The following is a 20,205-nucleotide window of genomic DNA, read 5'->3' as shown; positions in this document are numbered from 1 at the left end:
CATCCCTGCCACCTCGAGGGGAGCATGTGTGGCTTTCATCATGGCGCTGAAACATCATTCCTTGAAATAGTATTTTGTGGAACTTTTCTGCAGATCCTGTTCTATGAAGTTCACAGCATTAGAGTCCTCTGCTCTGAGCATAAAGCCCTAGCTCTTTGCTGTTCTTTGTTGAAAATCACAATCTGAATTCTGATTAGTTCTCGTTCCAGCTCTGCATACCAGCATTATATATGGTCTTGGATCTTACATTCTGAAATTGCTTGTCCTTTTGACCTTGCCTGAAGTCTGAACTCAAGATTTATGTATTGTTTTACCTTGTTTTCTGTTGTATGCCCCGCGAGACTGGACAATTGCTACAGACAGTCCATAGCAACCAACATCACACATCACACAAATCAAAAGAGGTCATAATTGTTTTCACTAAATGGTTCTGTCCAGTGAGGCCCACATGCAGTAGCCTGGTTAATCACAAAGCATGGCTTAGTGTGAATGAGATCATGGCAGCTTCCGTTCTCCCTGGTTGTTTTGCTCCCGAGCTAAACCATGATGTGTTGTCCAAACCCAAGCTCATGGCTTAGTTCTCCCAGGCAAACCACAAGCTGCAGCCAAGCTTTGTGTGGGAGAGCTAAACCATGAGCCAAACCATGGTTTAGCGCAGTGCAGCATAGGAGGTAGCAGATGCCCAGCAAAGCAGCCCTGATCTCCAATTCAGGAGCCTGCATGCTTGCTCCTTCACATTAAACCATGGTTTGTCTTAGTGTTACATGCAAACAAGGAAAATGGCTTATGCTAAGCTATTGGCCTCCGGAATGCAGCTGTTTCTCTGCTAAGGACCCCCTTAGAAAATCAGAGAGACCAATGAAATGGTTAAATGGACTAATCCTTGCAATGATTCCAGAATCCAGTTTAAAAGGGAAGGTTTAGAAATGTAAGGTTAGCAAAACAAAAACAGACCATTATGTCTTCAGCTGATTTTTGCATGATTCTGATTTTAAAGACTGGTGGGATGTGTCTCGTTTCAATTCCAGGTATATCTGCCCATCCACTCTGCTTGTGAGCTTGTTTCACAGCCTGCCTTGTCGAGTGGAGTTGGGGGCTGGGGTTGGGGAGGGAAGGCGAGGAGAGGAGAGGAAGGAGCGGCTGCATGCTGTTGATGGGCTAGAACTCAGCGAGGAGTTTATTGTCTGCTAAGGATGTAGACTCCTTCCTCCTGGGATGCACAAAGAAGCTGGTCTCAAGGCAGAAGTAACCATCATCAGTCCCCAAGGAGCGGCGCGCTGCTGCCGCTGCTGCTTTCTCTGCCTCTCTGGTTCTATGGGAACGCCGCCTGTGCCCCCCTCCTTTGCTCTGGCATTGAATCAAGTCAGTGACACCACCAGCCTCGGAAATGTCTGAGCTGCTTCCCTCTGAGGCGGCAGGGGGGGGAGGGGTGGCACCAGATCACATTGCTGTGGGCTGAACAACAACAAAAAAAACGAGGACAAAACAGGCGGGGGGGGGGAGGAGGAGGAGGGATGTGTGAGCGGGGAAGGAAGGAAGCCAGGGCCCATGCCAGGACATTTAACTGCCACTGCCTTCAAAACAAGACCATTATATTCAAAGGGCTGCCACTCATGGGCCCCCATAGCAGCCAGGTAACTGTGCTGTGAGGAGGAGGAGAAATAATAGGATTTTTGAAAAGGAAAGGAAAGCTTAACCACAGGTGCTTTGGCCTGTCTTAAGAGCTGTGGCACCTGCAGAAACATCTTCATCTAAATCAGCCTTATTCAGCTGGGTGCTCCTTCCAGGAATCTTGGACCACAACTCTCTCATCATCCCAGACCATGCTGGCTAGGGCTGATGGGAGCGGGAGTCCAACAACATCTGGAGGGCACCAGGTTGAATAAGGTAGATTTTAAAGGCCTTGCCTGTGCCACATACCTGCAGCAGAGGCCTTTTCCTTCTCCTGTCCCTGTGGACCCTGAAATCCCAGCTAGATGCTGACAGGTCCATCTCCTGTGCCTAGTGGCTGCTTCCCACTGCTGGAATTTCTGAGTCAGTGTTGAAAGCGATAATAGGATCAGCAAAATGTTCTGGACTTCCAGTGAACTCTTTCGTGCACATTTAGCAGTGAATCAGGGCAGGTACTGAGCTGCAGGGAATTGTGACGAGGTGTTGGAGGCCAGATCTATGTGTGCCACAGGCCCTGGCCCTGCACTCACTTTGCCACTTCTGCCTTTTGAGATCCTTGTAATGAGAGACACTGGGGACTGAACCATGAGCCTGTATTTATGAAAGGACCTGCCATTGTGCTTTTGGCTGTGCACAGGACCCGCTTACGTAGATGTAAAGTCCACATTAGGATCTCATCCCAGCACATTTGTTTCAATGTCGAGAATTTATTATTGGCTAGGGTGGAGGAATAGTTGTTTCACAACACACACATTGTGTCCTTTTGACATTGTCACGCATATAAGAAAACAGATCAGTGTAATTACCAGGAGAAATAAGGTGTGGTGTGGCTCTCTTGCCTCATGGTGGTCTTCAGGGGGCTGGCAGCCCAAAGAGACAGCCTACTCCACATGCGATGTCTTAATCTTTGCTTTCTTGAGGATTTCCCCCGCCTATATGCAAAGCAAATGAACTACTAAAGGGAGGTGGCTTTTATTGTTGAAAAATACAGTCTTACATTTCTTTATGACATATTTCCAATATGATTATTCTTTAAAATTGATACTTCTTAAGGGTTATAAGCAAATTTATATTCCCCCCTCCTGTTCAAGTTGGCATACCACTGATGGAGCACATTTGTTCATTTAAGGCCCAGGCGAGATGTTTAAAGGAGGAAGTCACTTCCCTTGGGAGTTTTTGGGAGTGGAGATGCATTTAACTGGTTCCCTGCCCACCACTGCCCCACTATAAAAACACACACACACACCCCAGCTAACTCCATGTTAGTGACAGGAAACACACAGTTGTCCTTGGGAATGTGTGGTTAAACTCCACAAGGGAAAAAATTTCTTGGGGTTGGGGCAATTTGGAGATGGGATAGGGCAGGTGGGAAAAGTACCAAGTACCTCTTCCCAAAGGTTCCTCTGCAAAACATATTAGACCACTGTTGTGCATGCTAGCATGGAAAGTGCAGTTAGCCCTTCATTCACTGATTAGCGAATACAGTGGTACCTTGGGTTAAGAACTTAATTTGTTCTAGAGGTCCGTTCTTAACCTGAAACTGTTCTTAACCTGAGGTACCACTTTAGCTAATGGGGCATCCCACTGCCGCCGCACCGCCACCATGCGATTTCTGTTCTCATCCTGAAGCAAAGTTCTGAACCCAAGGTACTATTTCTGGGTTAGCGGAGTCTGTAACCTGAAGCGTATGTAACCTGAAGCCTCTGTAACCCAAGGTACCACTGTAATACAGTAATAGCACAGGGACAATGAAAAATGGTATATATCACTCTGCTAGTGCTGCCCCAGAAAGTACATTAAGGTGGGCAGACTTTTTAGCTACAGTATTTAAGAAGCCTTTAGGTAGCCCTAAAATGGTAAAACTTATGTTTGGGGCTTGTGGATTTCATTCAGCAGCAGCAGCACCCCTGCTGCGGCCTCAATCACCCACCTTTCCTCCTGCCATAATTTAAGCACAGCCCTCACCTTACAAAAGATGGATATAAACATTCTTCAGTCATCTAGTACCCATGAGTCAGTGTCAGTCCATAGGTACAGAATACATATTGGTGCTCTTTAATCTCCATCGGTGTGGATGGAGCCCTACATTTGGGTATCCCTGTGCAAAGGCCTCCTTCAGACTAACAGTGAACATGTATCAGCCAGGACATGGCCAGTGCATCCATCAGTGTCTGCACATTTTAGAAAGCCTGTACAAAACCTGGGTCATCTGCTCTTCTAGAGTCTGAGCATGGCACGCTCCCACATTTTTAGCTTTCACCTGTGTGGCTCAGAGCTCTCCTTAAGAGCCTTTTGCACCTGTCAACATCCTCCTTGACTTGTGGGTGGCCAGGACTGAACCCAGCACTCTGAATCAGACCAGAGCCGAGTAGTAAGGAGAACCACAACAGCAGCCCTGTTGCTTCCTAAGACTGGGCAGTGGATGGCACATTGCGTTAATAATGCAGCCTGAAATAGAATTGACCTTTTGGGCCTCACCGTCACATTGTTGACTCACGATTGGTTTGTCATCCACTGAGTGGTAAAGACCACTCATCGTGAATTTCTGAAAATTTTGTAGGTGTGAGGGCAGCTTGTTCTCTCACTATAAATCTGCTTCCCATTATCACAGCTGTAAGTGGGCATCTGATTATCTATTAGTACATTAGGTAGTCTTTGCTGCATCACTTCCATTTGTACACAGCAAAAAAAAAAAGCTGAAGTATTTTCTTTGCCATGGCAATGGATCAACTTTTGAGCAACACATTAAAATGTGAAGGCAGCATCTGTTAAGGCCCTGAGGCTACAGGGGATTCTGTGAGGCCTGGTCAAGGGGAGGATGAGAGAAACTTTTTTTTACTGTTCCGTGATCCTCCTCTTATACCCCGGCCTCAAATCCCTTACCCACTGCCCATCAATAAGTGCATTTTATTTTTATGACTTCTGTCTCTCCCTCCCACTTGTTCTTTAGTGGCCCATGCTGTAATTAGGGCCTAGTAAGAAACCACCCTGGAGGTGTATATATCAAATGCATTGTTACTAATTCTGCTTGAAAGGTACTTTCACACAAGTCTGCTTAAAATCAGAGATAACCGAGTTGGCAGTGAATTAAAGCACATTCATTTCAAAGTTGCTACATTTTTATTGGTGTTACAACTGACTTTTATTAAGGAAAGGCTATTGTTTGTGTTATAACTGTCTTAATGTATTCAAATTTACCTATCCCCTAGTTTTCTTTTTATCATTTTCTTAGTCTTTTGTAATAGCTAAAAAACTAAACTGAATCGTTTACTAATTTCAAAGATATTTAGATGTGAATAACTTGCTTTGGTTCATGGGGTCACGAAGAGTTGGACACGACTAAACGACTAAACAAACTTGCTTTGGATCCCATCATTTGCATCTCATATACAAAACTTAAGTCTGAGATTCAATGTACAGTATATGTGTGTGTACAAATACTCCTTGGGAACTTGTAAAATTTGCTTTGGGCTGAATTAACCTAAGGCACTTTCCTATATGAATTGGCCCTTCTACACACTCTTAATCTATGTTGGGTAGTTTCATGTTACTTACCAGTAAGAGGTATGGTTTTAGACAGCTTGATATATGAAGGAATTGGTACTGAGGAAGTTTAAGAAGAGAATTTAACACTTAAAAAAAGAAAAGATGGTTAATTTGGTTGGACATGACACAACCAAAGTTAGGCACTTGTTAAAGTCCCATTGATTTCACTGGGAGTTATTTAAGCATATGCTTAACTTTCTTTTACAGGGGTTTAATGTGGATTGCGGACCCACCCAATGCATGAGAATGGTTTTACACAGGATCAACAATCTCCCCCTTCAGATATCTCTAGCAATTTCTCAAAGCACTACCCTGAACATGCATTTTCCACACTAATCCTGTCTAATAGCCACTGACTGGCATTCTTTTCCTAAGAGAGGAAACAGTACAAAGACAAAGAGTTAAGACTTCGGTGAGGTACATTTCAGTAACATATTAGGAAAAAGTATTTCCTAAAATGGAATGAATAACCTAGCTATAAGACGTGAATGTTTCAGGAAACATTGCCGTAGTATTCAAAAAGATTGCCAGTATATTCTGCTATAGGCGTGTGTGCTACATGCTCCGGAAGATTATGTACCTTAGCTCTGCTAAGTTTCCACCCACCCAGCTTTATTTCATGCTACAACAGAGTTGGTATGTTTGGTTGTACAGGGCACCCTCCTGTGGTAGCCGCTGGCATGGCACAAAGTTTAGATATGGAGAAAAATGTAATATAATACTGAGAGCACAAAGGGAGAATGGACTCATGGAAGGCAAATGCCTGATCCAGTTCTACTCCTGCACTGATAGCTGTGTGGGAATATCGGCACTAAAAGACGGATGAGGACACAATATTTTTAGCTTACCTACCTTTGAAAGCATCAGGAGTTTCTTTCCATCTAGTTGCACATTGTCCTAATAGGCAGAATTATAATTTTACAATGCTATCATTATAATTTGCCACTGTCTCTCGAGACAAACAGGAGCCAACAACACTAACTGCTGAGAGGGAGTGCATATGTAGGTGTAAGTTGGCCCAATATGGCTATGGTGGTACCTCGGGTTACAGACGCTTCAGGTTACAGACTCTGCTAACCCAGAAATAGTACCTCAGGTTAAGAACTTTGCTTCAGGATGAGAACAGAAACGTGGTCAGCAGCGGGAGGCCCCATTAGCTAAAGTGGTACCTCAGGTTAAGAACAGTTTCAGGTTAAGAACAGACCTCCAGAACGAATTAGGTTCTTAACCCGAGGTACCACTGTATACTGTATTAATTCTGATTTCCTTGTAAACTAATTTACAATCTTTTTTGATTAAAAAAATTATAAATACGAAATATAAATAAATTAGAAGGGGGTTTCCTGTTAGGCCCTCAAGAAGCCCAAAAGCTAAGAGAATCTACAGCACTAAACAGGCACATGACATTAGCTGAGCAAAGATGACTGAATCTTCGTTGTCTGCTATATTGACCCAACATTACAATTTAGCTGCGCTGCTTCTTCATTTTTTGCAGGGGGGTGGGAAGATAACTGCAGGGAACAGTTCATTAACAATGCTGACCCTAGAGTTTTGAGACCATTGGGCACGGCACCCTCAATCTGTACGGTTGGAAGGGACCATGAGGGTCATCTAGTCCAACCGCCTACCATGTAGGAATCTTTTGTCCAACGTGTGACTCTAACTCAGGACCTTGAGATCAAGTGTCTCAAGCGCTACCAACTGAGCTACTCTCCCTAATAAAGATATGGGATATGCAAACTGAGAATTCTATCAGGCTCCAACTGAGCTTGGATACTCAGTGCAAAGTGGAAATAGTGGCTGTTACAGCAGTGAACCTTCTGCTGGTCTTGGGGGCATGGGAAAATGCCCATTGTAGCCACCTTCAAGAGCAGCTTATCCGTGAATGGCTATAAAGCACAGTTACAGTGGAATTCTCTCTCTCATGTTTGCTTTTCGAAAATGTCATTTTAAGAACCAGCCCATGTCAAACACTATCTTTTAGCTTCTTGTATGTTATGTGTAGGTACATGGGCATGCTATTTATTTACTCTTACTGCTTATGTTTGCACTCTGCCCTTCTTGAGCCAGAGAACTCAAGAGCAACTTTTATACGGTTCCCAGGATAAGATCAGTTTTGCAGAATGCAGGGCCAGAAATTGCCTTGCTTGGCTTCAGCAGTAGAACTGCATCATGGGCCTTTGTATCATTATTTTGAATAGAAAGTGGAAGAGTCTTATTTTGAAATCAAATGTGCATGTCAGCCAATGCAGACTTTACACCCACATTACAGGTGTGGGAAAAGCAAAGAGTTTTTTAGTGTCATGGTGAAAATGCCTTTATTTTGCGACAGAGCAAGGAAGCACTTTGTTCACATTGATTTCAAATGACCTTGTTCCAATATGTACATTTCAAAACTGTGTTCTTCTATCTGTTAAGGACACAAACTATTTATGAGTTTTTTTTAGATATGGTGCCCTACATTCTGGGTTATACTGCTTCTTGTATCATGGCCTGAATTTAGACATTGTATCTATTTTTACTCTTCCAAAATATAACAATATTTCCGGAAGAGTCATTGTCTGGTTATAATTCTAGCCAGGAAGAATGCTGAAAACATCCTTCTTCTTAACTTTTATTATAACCATGCTGTTCTTTCCAACATACTCCAAATTAGGGTTATATTGTAAAACTATTTTCAGGTGGTTTTTATTTCACTGTAATATTTGTTCCAACTCTCATCTTAACAGGGGCAGTTTTGTCTTATCTTAAATATACTGCAGTTTTGTAGACTGAAAAACACCAACTGAGGAACAGGCATAGAAATGGTATGCATAAGACTAGTGTAGGGAGCCTTAGGCCCTCCTGATGTTGCTGGACTACACAACTCCCATAATCTCTACCTAGCATGGCCAATAGCCAGGGATAATGGGAGTTGTACATCAGCAACATCTGGGGGGCCAAACGCCAGTGGCGTAGCGTGGGGGGTGCAGGGGAGGCCGGCCGCACTGGGCGCAACATCTGGGGGTTAGGGTTAGGGGGTGCAAATCCACGGGTTAGGGGGCGCAAATTACTTGCCTTGCCCCGGGTGCTGACAACCCACGCTACGCCACTGCCAAACGCTCCCCACACCTGCTATTTTAAAAATGCCTTATTTCATGTTTGTTTACATATTGGTTTTACTGCAACATGCTCACACTTTCTTCCAACTAGTCCATATGTGTGCTTAGGAAAATAACTTGTGCTGAATTTAACTCCCACCTCCCCCTTAGCCAGGCATTTACGGACATCAAGTCTTCCTGGGACGGCTTTTGACAGAAGGAATCTAAATGAGAAGTGCTAGCAGAACTCCCTTTGCGCTTTGTCCTAATTGTTTTCATACTATCTTGCTCTGCTTTAAAGCAAAATCGTTCACAGAGTAACTTGTATAAACACACTCTGAATGTAAATATACACTTAAAAGACTTAATTCCCACTTACCGTCTGATGATATACTTTGGTTTTCTAGCCTCCCACTTTCTTTCAGTGTGTCTTGTGTCATTGACTCCTCTGTTCTCCACTATAACGTTCAGAGTTTATCTATTTGTTCTTAAAGTCAGTGCTGCCTTGACCACACACAGTACGTTACATTATAGTAGGAGACTTAATACCAAGATGAAGCTCTTTTGAACTGTGTTAAAACTTTTCAAGTACACGCAGTTGATCTGGATTATTGTTTTAATTTTTGTGGGGGAAAGCAGTCCAACACCGTTCATGCATGAGTGTAAAGGACTTCTGCAACTGGACTCTTATCTCCTACAGCACCAACTCCACAGATTCTCCAGAACAGATTTTTTGGAGGTGTAGGTGGACAGAGACTAAGATTATGCCACCTTGTGCAATGCTGAATTTCACCCAACATCTTTTGAAAAGGCCATTTCTCCCCCTAGAAAATTATAGTTCAATATCTCACAACATTCTTGTTTGTATTAGTCTGAAGGTGAGGCAGGGGAGTTGCCATTGGTTAAAAAAAAAAAGACCAACCGGTGAGGATGAGGTAGTAACATTTTAGGGCAAGAAATGGAAAAGGAAGTAGGAAGGTTCAGGACATATTTAGGTAGATGGTTTGTAAGCATTGGTATTTACGCAGTACCTGAAAATTTACACTTATTTTCCTTATGCAATCACAGCTTTAGGCAGTTTATTATGCATATATGAATAGAAAGGGACTCTCACTTACTGGGCTCTGGAAGCCCTTGTAAGGTTTTGCAGGGCCATCCAGAGGCTTTTCCTTTGCAGAAACAGCTTTTCAAGCTCTGCACCTTGCTTACAGGGTTCTGGGAATGTTGCACAAAGCCTCTGGTAGGCTGCAGAGAAATCTTGGATAGCAGAGGCTGCTCCTCGGATTGTTCTCATTTTGTGCTATTTTGCCTTTGCATATGGACCCCTAGAACCTCAGCATACATTATACAGCAGAACTGTACAGCAGAACTGTTTTCATACCCACCCATAACAGTGCACAGAAAAAGGTCTACTTGCCCTTTCAGACCAATTAGGTAGCATAATCCCATGGCGCTATTGATGTAAAACGTAACCGATGCCACCATGGGCTCTTGCTGGTCTTGTTGGCCAAGTGCATCAAATGTTATTTCCTCCTCAATGTAAACTCACAGTTCTTAAAAGCCACTGCAGAATGCAATTCTTCAGAGCAGGGTGGGGATCCTGTGTCCCCTCTCCCATATGTTATCTGGCTACAACCCCATCACTGAAAATGCTGGCTGGGGCTGATGGAAGGGCCACAGGTTCCTTACCCCTGCTTCAAAGTACATAGATATGAAGGCAGAGCAGATAATGGTAGAGCAAATGTGCAAAAGAGGTGATTTGATGCTGGAGGATGGCAGGTGGAGCAAGCTTCAGTTTACAAACTAACTACATTTGGTCACCAAAGTTTCTTTTAAGCATACTAGCCAGTCCCTGTGATGAAGCCCACAAAGGTTTGTGCCATACACTCTTGGGAAGAGAATATCACAAAGACCTGGTCTCTTACCAGCTGAAATTACCTTCCAGGCTGCTTAAAGTAGAATAATTTCCTTTCCCATTCCTCTTAACTCTCTGAACTGCAAACCGCCCTTTGTATCAAATGAGAACTTGACATTGAAGGGATATCCTGAAACACTCTCTGGTAGTACTGAACAATTATGTGGTTAATGTATTCACTAATATTCAAAGAAACAGAAGTGATTCCCTCCATTATTTCATAATACAGTTATGCCTATCCCCACCGCTGCACCCCTTCTGCAAAAGGCCTTTGAGTCACTTTTTGTAGCTTTGCACAAGCACGCTAGGTGACAGCACACCACTTTGCACTTGTGCCCGCGTTTCAGGCTTCTGCTTTAAAGCGAATACGAGGGCTCGCACAGTCCTGCGGTAGGGCGCGCTAATGAGACGGGATGAGAGATGAAAAGCTTCTCGCTCAATATTTTCCACCAGCGGGTGACCAATCTGAAAACAGAAAGTAAGAAATGAGATCCTTACATTTAATAAGGAGACTAACTGTTTGAAATTGGAGGCTGGTTTCTTAATCAGCTCAAATTCAAGGAAATCCACTTCACATCACAAGTAAAACAGGAAGAGCAATTTAATTTCACTCCAGCAATTAAAGAACAAGGCAGTGTGGTCAGTCGCTTTTTTTGCCAGCCCAACAGGAAACTAATCTGCAGCCAACCTGGGGTATCAGGTTCAAGTGCAATTACGAACAGGGTAATACTGCCTCCGATAACATTCAGTGATACAAGACACTTTTGATAGCATTTCAAACTCAACTCCAAAACCAAAACCTGGATGTTCTAAATACTTGGCAGGGCCGACTGGCAGGGCTGTAAAGGGAAATGCAGACTCTGTGAGCAAGTGTAAGGAGGTGTAATTAAGAAAACAGAAAGGGATTTGCTAAATGTTAATTATGAAGTTATTGCTTCAACATGTGCCAAGCTATGTAATTTGGCACAGCTGAGACATCTAAATAAATTATATAGAAATAAATGAAAAGCAACTATTGCCTACCAAGAAAGGGTTTATTTCTCTTTTGGCCATTAGTGCCGAGGAATTCTGTATTTGGGGAGAATCCAGAATGTTCAACTGTTACTATCTTCAGGCTTATTTTCGCCTCTACTGTGGTATAACCACTTCCCACTCTTTGTGGAATCTTATATCTAAATTTTAGTACTCCGCTGAAATCACTGACCCTCCTCATCCTCCATAAGATCACTGATTTTTGCAGGGTTGTGGATCTAAAACACACCGTCCAAAGCTCACTGCTCCAATTATTTTGAATAGCTTCTAATTCTAACTCTTGCCTCTCATATTTTGCTCACAGCTCACCTCTGGTGGTTCATGAAAATGCATATGGCACTTCTTTGTGTTAGTAAGAATGGCTCTTGCGGGGAAGATTCAAATAATAGGACGGGGAGTTTTGATTATACTGGTGAATACACAGAACAGGACCTTCTCAGTGGTGGCTTCCCTGTTCTTGCAATTAGATTCCAAGTGAGATAAGGCAAGTCCCATCACTTGTTAACTTTAAATTGGCATTAAAAACTTACTTTTAAAAACATGGCCTCTGGAGGCCATTTTTGTTTTACTGTATGTGGAATGTTGGCTAGAGTACATTGCATCGTACTGGATATTTAAGTGCTTAATGATTTTATTTTTGGATTTGCCTTGTATACAGTTCTAAACTGCTTTGAGAAGCATTTTAGCCTGAAAAGCGGTCTAAAAGTCTAATAACTACATTTACTAGCCCTTGGGCTCCAATTAGAAAATAATGGCATTGGCTGCCAATTAGCTTCTGGGCTAAGTGTGAGGTGCTGGTTCTAGTGTACAAAGTCCTATGCAGCTTGGGATCAGGATACAATAGTTTCAACCCTTTATATATTCTACTGATCATTTTGTTCTTCAGGAGAAGGCCTGTTCCCATACTATGTAGGAATCAGGCCTTTAATGTGGCAGCTCCTACTTATTGGAATCCTGCCCTGCCCCTACACCCCAGCAATTAAATACTGGACAGGCTCCATCTCCATTGTTTTATTATTTATTTAATAAATTAAAAGAATGATCTTATGTTTTGCCAGGGATCATAATGGCTTAATCCAACACTGATGGGGGATTGCCAGAAGGGGTTCAACAGAAGAAGATACTCTGTGTTTTAAACTATTACCACCCTGGCCTTTGAAGTTCTCAGCATGAGTGGGGATGTCACATTCCCCCCCCCCCCCGCAAAAAGAAATTAGGCTCCTTTGCCCAACAGCCAACTTGCTAGTAGACAGAAGCAAGTTCAGCAAGTATATTATTCCCCAACACTGTGGTGCCAAAATTAGATGCTTATGACATTAAAGACTAGAATTCACCCAATTTGTAACTGGAAAAGACTGCAGATAGTTTGCATTATATATGAATCTTATATAGTGGTACCTCGGGTTACATACGCTTCAGGTTACATATGCTTCAGGTTACGGACTCCGCTAACCCAGAAATAGTGCTTCAGGTTAAGAACTTTGCTTCAGGATAAGAACAGAAATCGGGCTCCGGCGGTGCAGCAGCAACAGGAGGGCCCATTAGCTAAAGTGGTGCTTCAGGTTAAGAACAGCTTTAGGTTAAGAACGGACCTCCGGAACGAATTAAGTACTTAACCCGAGGTACCACTGTATTAGACAAGCATTTCCCATGAAGAACAGTTAAGATGCTACCTTGCACACCTAGTTTCCCCATTTGTACATTGCAGCAAAAGGCAATTTACCAGCCCTCCAGCAGCAAATGAATTTCAGAGTGACCCACACTAAATTTAAAATAGATATATATATATAATAATGATTAAAACTGAAACGATTGGTTAGCAGATGGATACTATAAAGACAACTTGTTTCACAATTAGGCAGATTGTAGGCAGCCACTAAGAGCAGTAAGGAGATAGTAGGGGTCGCTATTATTTCAACTGTCTGCTTGCTATGTCACTGAAGGGTTGCTAGGTTGTTGTTTTTCCTCCTAATCTTGCTTTGCATTGGTTAAAAAAGATTCTCATTCAGCAGCTATCTTAACATCTGCACAAATACAAGGTGAAGGAGAGTGACAGCAGTGACCAGCCAGATGCAACAAGAGTAACGGATGGAAAAAGAAAGGTAGAGGCAGCGTATCAGTCTGGTGCGGGGAAGCTCTGACTCTCCAGATGTTGCTGAACTACAACTCCCATCATCCTTGGCCTACTTGCTAGAGCTGGTGCGAAATTTAGTTCAGCAACATCTGGCAGGCAAAAGGCTCTTGGTACCCAATACATATGTTTGCACGAGGTGGAAATAAAAGAGCCCTGAACATGCAGACCCTGCCTTTTGGCAAAAGTGGAGAAGCACATATATGAATAGTAATGAGCCAGGACACAATCCCAATTAAAACTGGCTTCTGGCTACTGACTGCTCCAGATTAGCAACATCAAGCATGTATCTGAAGAGTTACATACATGGTAGAGTTGAAGCTGAGCACTCCAGCTTCAGGACCCAACATTAGCTCCTTAGCAGAAACGGTGCATGATTTTCTGACCAGAGTTGACAAGGACTGTAAACACTGCTTCTAAATTTTGCACGGCAATTCCTGAGGGCCTTGACGTGCCATTTAAAGGATAATTAATGAATACATTAAAAGGATAATTATTATGGAGTTTAATATAGCAGGCAAACTGATCATTAAGGCTTAGAGAGAATTCTTGTTGTGTTCATTACTTAAGAATACCACAGGGATCTGATATTTACCACCACTTTGTACACTATTGACCCTCTCTGTAGGTTCTCACAATAAACTTTGATTTACAAACACTTAATTACGGATATAAAGTTTGCCTGAAATACAGAGCATCCAAAGGGCTTTAGCACAGATTTAGTGCATTAAAATATTGTGTGATCTCCAATGTTGCACAAGCAGGCTTTTGCTCACACTATAGGACTTTGCTCCCCCCCACACCATGCAGCTCCTTGAGGACCCCCAAAATTTGCTCCAGAGTACCAATCCATGGGAACTGAAGGGGGGGAGGAGGAGGAAAAGCCAGTTCTGCTGCTGTGCTAATACCATGCGGTATTGTTCACTAACAATCCATTTCCATGCTTTCCTTTCTTTGAATTATTAGGATGATATGTACATGCTGGCTATGCAAAAGCAAATGTTTTTTTCTACTCCTACTACCTGTCAGTTAGAGTCGAGGGTCATGTAGAGTCCATGGTCTTCTAACACATGACTCTGCTCAACTTTATAATCATAGTAAGATTATAGTAGTATATTATGATTATATAATCATATTAAGATTTCCTAGTTCCACCCCATACCTTCTACAGTTAGGCAAGTAACAACTAGGGAGGGAGCTTTCTCAGTGCCCATACACAGAATGTCCCTCCCAGGTGCCAAATCTGATGTCTTTTCCAGCACCAAGTAAAGAGCTTTTCATTTGCCCAGGCCTTTCTACATGCCATGGAACCGAATTCTAACTGAAAATGTTTCCTGATTCTGTTGCTTCTATCATTCTGCACACTCTTCTCATTTCTGCTGATTATATACTGTGCCTTATTTTATTTGATATTGTTCATAGGACTTTTGAGAGCTACTCTCAAGCTTTGCGAATTTGGGAAGGATGTCAATATTTTAAATAAGTTATTGTTGTTGCAGATCCTGTACACGAGCTTTTTTCTATACCCTCCTCATTACAAAGAATATATCTGGGGGGAAAGGACAGTGAAAGTTCCTAACAATATTTCAGTCTTAGAATCAGACGATACTTTTGCAGCCACCTACAGAAAGGTTTTCTCATTCTACAACACCAAAAGATGAATTTCTATGTAATTTCTCACAATGCTGCAAAAACTTTTTTAAAATTATTTTTTTGATTTATTTAACTATTGCTTTCTTCCTTCCCCGCTGATTGAAGAGGTGAAGACAGATGGAACATTTTTAGAGCACTGGGGATGGGTTGGAAACACACCCATTGCATTCAATATAAAATCTACATTAGTTTTATTCCTAGGAAGAAAGATCCTGCTCTGTAAATTGAGGGTGTCTCAGTTTCATTGAGAAAAAGCCAGCTATAGATAGTGCTGACTGGATATTGCATATGATGCTAATCAGCACACATAATCCCTGATGCAGCTTTGAAACTTAAAAAAATTCAGGGGGGAAACATATAAGTGAACACACTTACGTATAGGGCTTAAAACCTTTTTAAAAAATCAGATAGTCTTGCTGGAACATGACATTCTACAAGATTCTATGCAGAATTCCTGCATCCACAAGGGGTTGGATTAGATGACCTTTGGAGTGCTTTCCATCACCATGATTCTCTGAGAAGAGCAAGTAATCTGCTGCATAGACTCATGGAGATAATAATGTCTCCTCATATTTCAGCAGGCTGCCTGCCTTTAATACCCAGCCATTTGATGACTGAAGGACACTGTTTCTGGCAACCCTGAAATCACTGGATGAGATTATGTTTTAACTGTTTCAGAACATTTTTTGTTTTGTTTTACTGTTGCAACTTGGGCTCCTTTGGGAGGAAGAGGCAAGGTGTAAATAACATAATGTTACATAAATAATAGTTAAATCACTATAGGCAAGGTTATACATTGTTCCCCTTATTTTAAAAAAAGTAAGTTGCAAATCATTCAGTTTGTTGTTATGTGTACAACATGCAAATTATAAATACAGACTCATATCCACTATAAAGTGCAACTAGAATTTAAACCTTATGCCTCTCATCACTAAGATCAGCACTTTTCCATTTTGAATTCCTGGCATCTGCCCTAAATCCGTAACAGAACCACCCCAACTTTGTAAAGAAAAATTGCTTCTCATTCAAAGCCATTTTCAGAAAATGAGTAATAAAAAACACAGTACCTCCAACTCTAGAGCCTCAGCAAGTAGCTTCCGTGCATTCTGCCTAAGCTTCTCTGTCCTGGGATTACTCCTCACTTCTATTGAGGGCCTATTTGAATGGTCTTTGATGAATGTTCGCCACTCAGTATACACTTCTTTGGCAAGAGCGGCCACATCCTGATCTGAATGCTTGCGCATCTTGTTCACTGTATGACCTTGCAGAAGATGAAAGCAACACAAAGTCTTAGCACACATTAAGACATATTAGTATGAATGAAACTTCTAAAAACTGAGGGCAAGCTTGGAAGCACCTGGAATCAGTAACATGGGTGAAAAAGACTTGCCATGAGATGGACTGACATTTGGCTGCTTTGCCAGCAGTTTCCAGGCCAGTGTTATTTCCACCAAAGCCTGCTATAAGCCCAGAGATTTAGCACAGCAGTTATGACACCTGGAACATCTGTATACATCTTCACTTCTCCATACAAGTTCTTGACTAATTCATTGTATTTAAATATATTTAAAGCTGCCTTGGTAACTTTGGTTACTGCTAGAGGTATAATGACCAACTAAGACAGCTAACGTAAGATCAGCGAGGGCAGAGAGTGGGGAAAGGTCTTTAACATGGATACTTAAAATGCCAGTCAGGTTTAAGCTCACAATATATATATATATATATATATATATATATATATTCAACATGCCAAGCATTTTTAAAATGAGCACAACTGATAGGTCTCAGTTTATTCAAATGAACCACATACATATTTCCAATGGAAAATTAAAAAAAAGAATGTTACCTATTTTTGTTGAAAGTAAAACTTCTTTGGAGGGTATTTTCTTCTTTAATTCCATTAAGGCTTCAATTAGATTCTCCTTAGACTGAACTGAAAGCTCTAGCATAGATTTCCATCTTTTTATATCTTCTATAACCACAACCCTCTGCAAAGAACAATCATCATTAGGAGACAGAAAGAGGCACACATAACTTATTGCAGATAAATGTACTGTATTCTGTGTCAGCTAATATGATTGCTATTGACTTATGAATTATTAAATATGACAGGTAGACTAAGTGCAGGAAACCTAGGTAATCCAAACAGACGAATACTTGTTTCACAGTAGGTCCCTGATGTGAAGCAAATGAGAGAAATCTAGAAAGCAAAATAAACTCATTAGACTGCCATCTTCAATCCACTTACTATTCTGAAGTGAGTGTTTTAAGCAGGGTTTTTTAAAACAAAACAAAACATGAAAACACCTCATTGTATTGTCAACTACCAGCTCTTATTTTTCATCTCATCGCAATGTAAGGTCATCCCTGCACTTACCAAATATTTTTTTCAAGCCACAGCCCATCATCCAAATTCTTCATTCCGAATCTCAGTAGGCCAAACACCTCAAGCAAATATAACGCTCCCCTCCTGACTTGGTCCACTGTAAGCTAACTTTTTACTTCACTGATGCAGTGCTTTTTGTTGTCAGCCTTTACGTGGACTTATTGCAGTTTCTTCACCACTTTGAACCCACTCCTTCTACCAGGGGAGGGGAACCTGTGACCATCTAACGCCTGTTGGACCCTTAACTCCCATCAGCCCCAGACAGCATGGCCAATAATCATCAAAGCAGTTTCACTGAAGCTTTTAAACTACCGCATTAGGACCTCTCTAGCAGGAATGGTTTGTAAACTGCATGCACAGTGTCAGATCCTCACAGAATCCTCAAGCCTCTCCTGAAGGGGGGGGACACCCTGCTGAATGTGGTGAGTTAAGGCATATAAGGCTAAAGGGAAAGGGAGAAGAAAGGGCAGGGAAGTCATTTTGCCACCAACCTCTTCTGCCCACATTTCTCTGGATCAAACCCATACTATAAAAGATGTCTTTCTGACTACTTTAGGGAACCTTAATAGTTCACTGTGCAACATGTTCATTAATGATTTTGTTCCAATGACTGTGAAGGGACTAACCACACCCACCCAGACCCAAGTACTTATTGCCCTATAGGATTTTGTACCTACCTATCTCTCAAAATAACTTCTGCTTTGCTAGTATTTATTTATTTCGTATACTGCCCTTCATCTGAAGATCACAAGGTGGTTCACAACATCAAGAAACAAAAGGAGAACACAAAATACACCATAAAATGAAAACAACCCAATAACTCTCCTCCGTTGCTTGGCTAAGTTTTGCCTTCCCTCTCTGTACGCTCAGAAACACTGTCAAGCTATCTGAAACAAAAGGACAGCCATAACATATTATAGTAGACATTTAATGAAATTAGAATAATTTGGGCATATCCAATATCTTACCTTCAGAGATTCTATAGTAGCTTGCTTGTAAATCTTTTCTCTAGGATCTTTCTCCTTAGGCTGTCCTTCAGTCCTTGGTTTTCGTATAACAAACTTATCCATAACACAGTCCTTAAAGAGACAGAAGCCATTGAATGGAGCAAAAAGACAATTCTGTTTCAAAGGCCGGGTGTACGGGTGTGTGCGCGCACTGTACAATTATCTTCTTCAGTAGAATATCTGGGGTTGATAAAGATCTTGCAGCTATAACTAACACAGCACAGTGCCCATTAATATGAAGAAAATGATGATAGCAGGAAATAGTGGGGGAGGAGAGAGACTTTCATACTCTAAATGGCAGTTTGGAATAAAATCACAGCATCTGAGTTAATAATGTGTAACAACAGAAGACAGAGAAGAAAATTGGGTATCAGAGCACAAGTACTCAAACCTATCAGAAGCAACAATGGTTTGATGGAGACCAGGAGTTAATATCCCTCAAAGATGGGACTGCTTGCAGTCATGCCCTCTGTTTTGGATGTTCTTCCTCAACTACAGATTTGAGAGGAACTCCTACTAGCACCCAGGGTAAGAGAGGGCGATCGGTTAGCTACTATTCCTTCCTATATTGCAAGCCGACCAGACAATAGAGAAAGGACGAAGAACATTCACAATGCAGGCTTGATGATCAAAGCGAGTTAAAAGGCAGGCAATGCTGTGAAACCCTGAGAAACATTATGTCCGAGAAGGATGGGGAGAGAGACCACGGTCTGAACGGTGGTGGACTTGCGGTGGACTCACCTGGGAAGGAGCAGCACTCGCCCAAGATGCTTCCCGGCTGCCTATTAGCTTCCGCTATTGCAGCTCCCATCCCGCCTCCAGCAACTACATTTCCCGGCAGGTCTTGCGGCGCGCTCTGTCTTAGCTCTCACGATGTCTCCTCTTCCAACCACGCGCCACTAAGTCATTCATGGAGGCAGCCTATTGTTTTTTAAGGGCGATGGCTACTCAGAAGCACGTCCTGTTGAATTTAGTGGGGCTTACTCCCATGTCAGTAGAGTTGGGATTGCAGTTTAAGTAGCACAACACCCATCATGGAGATGGAAGCTGCATGGTTCCTTAGAACTTTTCTCCCAAAGGAGAGAGCGAGAGAGAAAGAGCCCCGTTCACAAGAAACTGGGGAAATCTAGAATTTTTAGTGTGGTTGTGGTTAGACAGCGATCATGTTCATACTGTTTCTAACATAAAGCTTCTGTCGCGTGGAAAGTGTCCTAAAATTGTTCTAAAATCATCAATTCCAAGACGGTGAGAGTACTTTGATTTTATTACCTCCAAACCAGAGGCAGGAAGGACCAAGACGGGTGTGGATTTGTGCTTAACGCCCCACCACCACCACCAATCAGCCCTCATGTTGCAGGAAGCAATGTCGGCCTCAGTTCAGTTGCCTCCTCAGAGCCGATCTCCGAGCCAAAATCCAAGGCGCTCCCTTGAACGTTCACGCAGAAACCTTATGGTTTCCAAGTTTTAAAATCTTTTTATCATTTTTAACACCCCAAATTATCGAATTCTTCATATGAAACTAATAAGTTGCAAATAGTACGACATCCTCTCTTGGTTGCTTTCTCCAGTAAATACACCGCTGAACAAATACTGTTCTACTAAAATCCGAGTGTATCCCCGCAACCCGCTCCCTTTATATAGTATGGGAAGCTCTCCCTTCTGCCCAGGGAGGGGGTGTGAACCGCACAAAGAAACCCGGAAGTCCGCATCCTCCGTCCACTCTAACCCATTTAAATCCGCAGAGCTGTTCGACGGGTGCCGGAAACCGGAAGCGCGAAAGGGGC

At 42.2% G+C, this 20,205-nt stretch overlaps 1 protein-coding gene and 1 long non-coding RNA gene across 3 annotated transcripts; one reads left to right on the top strand and one right to left on the bottom strand.

The window, feature by feature from the left end:
- The first annotated feature begins 8,300 nt into the window (after positions 1–8,300).
- LOC307218506 lies at positions 8,301–10,391 on the top strand. The gene is made up of 2 exons (XR_013839994.1): positions 8,301–8,794; positions 8,832–10,391. It is a non-coding gene; the product is annotated as an uncharacterized lncRNA (long non-coding RNA).
- TCEANC2 (transcription elongation factor A N-terminal and central domain containing 2) lies at positions 10,339–19,713 on the bottom strand. 2 transcript variants are annotated; one of them, XM_079980795.1, is made up of 5 exons: positions 19,691–19,713; positions 18,383–18,493; positions 16,875–17,016; positions 16,096–16,289; positions 10,339–10,677 (listed from the first exon to the last, which is right to left on the bottom strand). In XM_079980795.1, exons 2-5 carry the CDS (start codon positions 18,482–18,484, stop codon positions 10,489–10,491), a joined length of 627 nt encoding a protein of 208 aa, XP_079836921.1. In that variant the 5' UTR covers positions 18,485–18,493; positions 19,691–19,713; the 3' UTR covers positions 10,339–10,488. The 2 variants fall into 2 exon arrangements, with proteins under 2 accessions (XP_079836921.1, XP_079836922.1); XM_079980796.1 differs by lacking the exon at positions 19,691–19,713 and adding an exon at positions 19,163–19,296.
- Between the last annotated feature and the right edge of the window lie 492 nt (positions 19,714–20,205).

The sequence above is a fragment of the Podarcis cretensis genome (assembly GCF_951804945.1).
Source record: "Podarcis cretensis genome assembly, chromosome: 6".
NCBI classification, from domain to species: domain Eukaryota; kingdom Metazoa; phylum Chordata; class Lepidosauria; order Squamata; family Lacertidae; genus Podarcis; species Podarcis cretensis.
The sequence above is the reverse complement of the archived record's forward strand: the minus strand, read 5'-3'. Positions and strand labels throughout refer to the sequence as shown.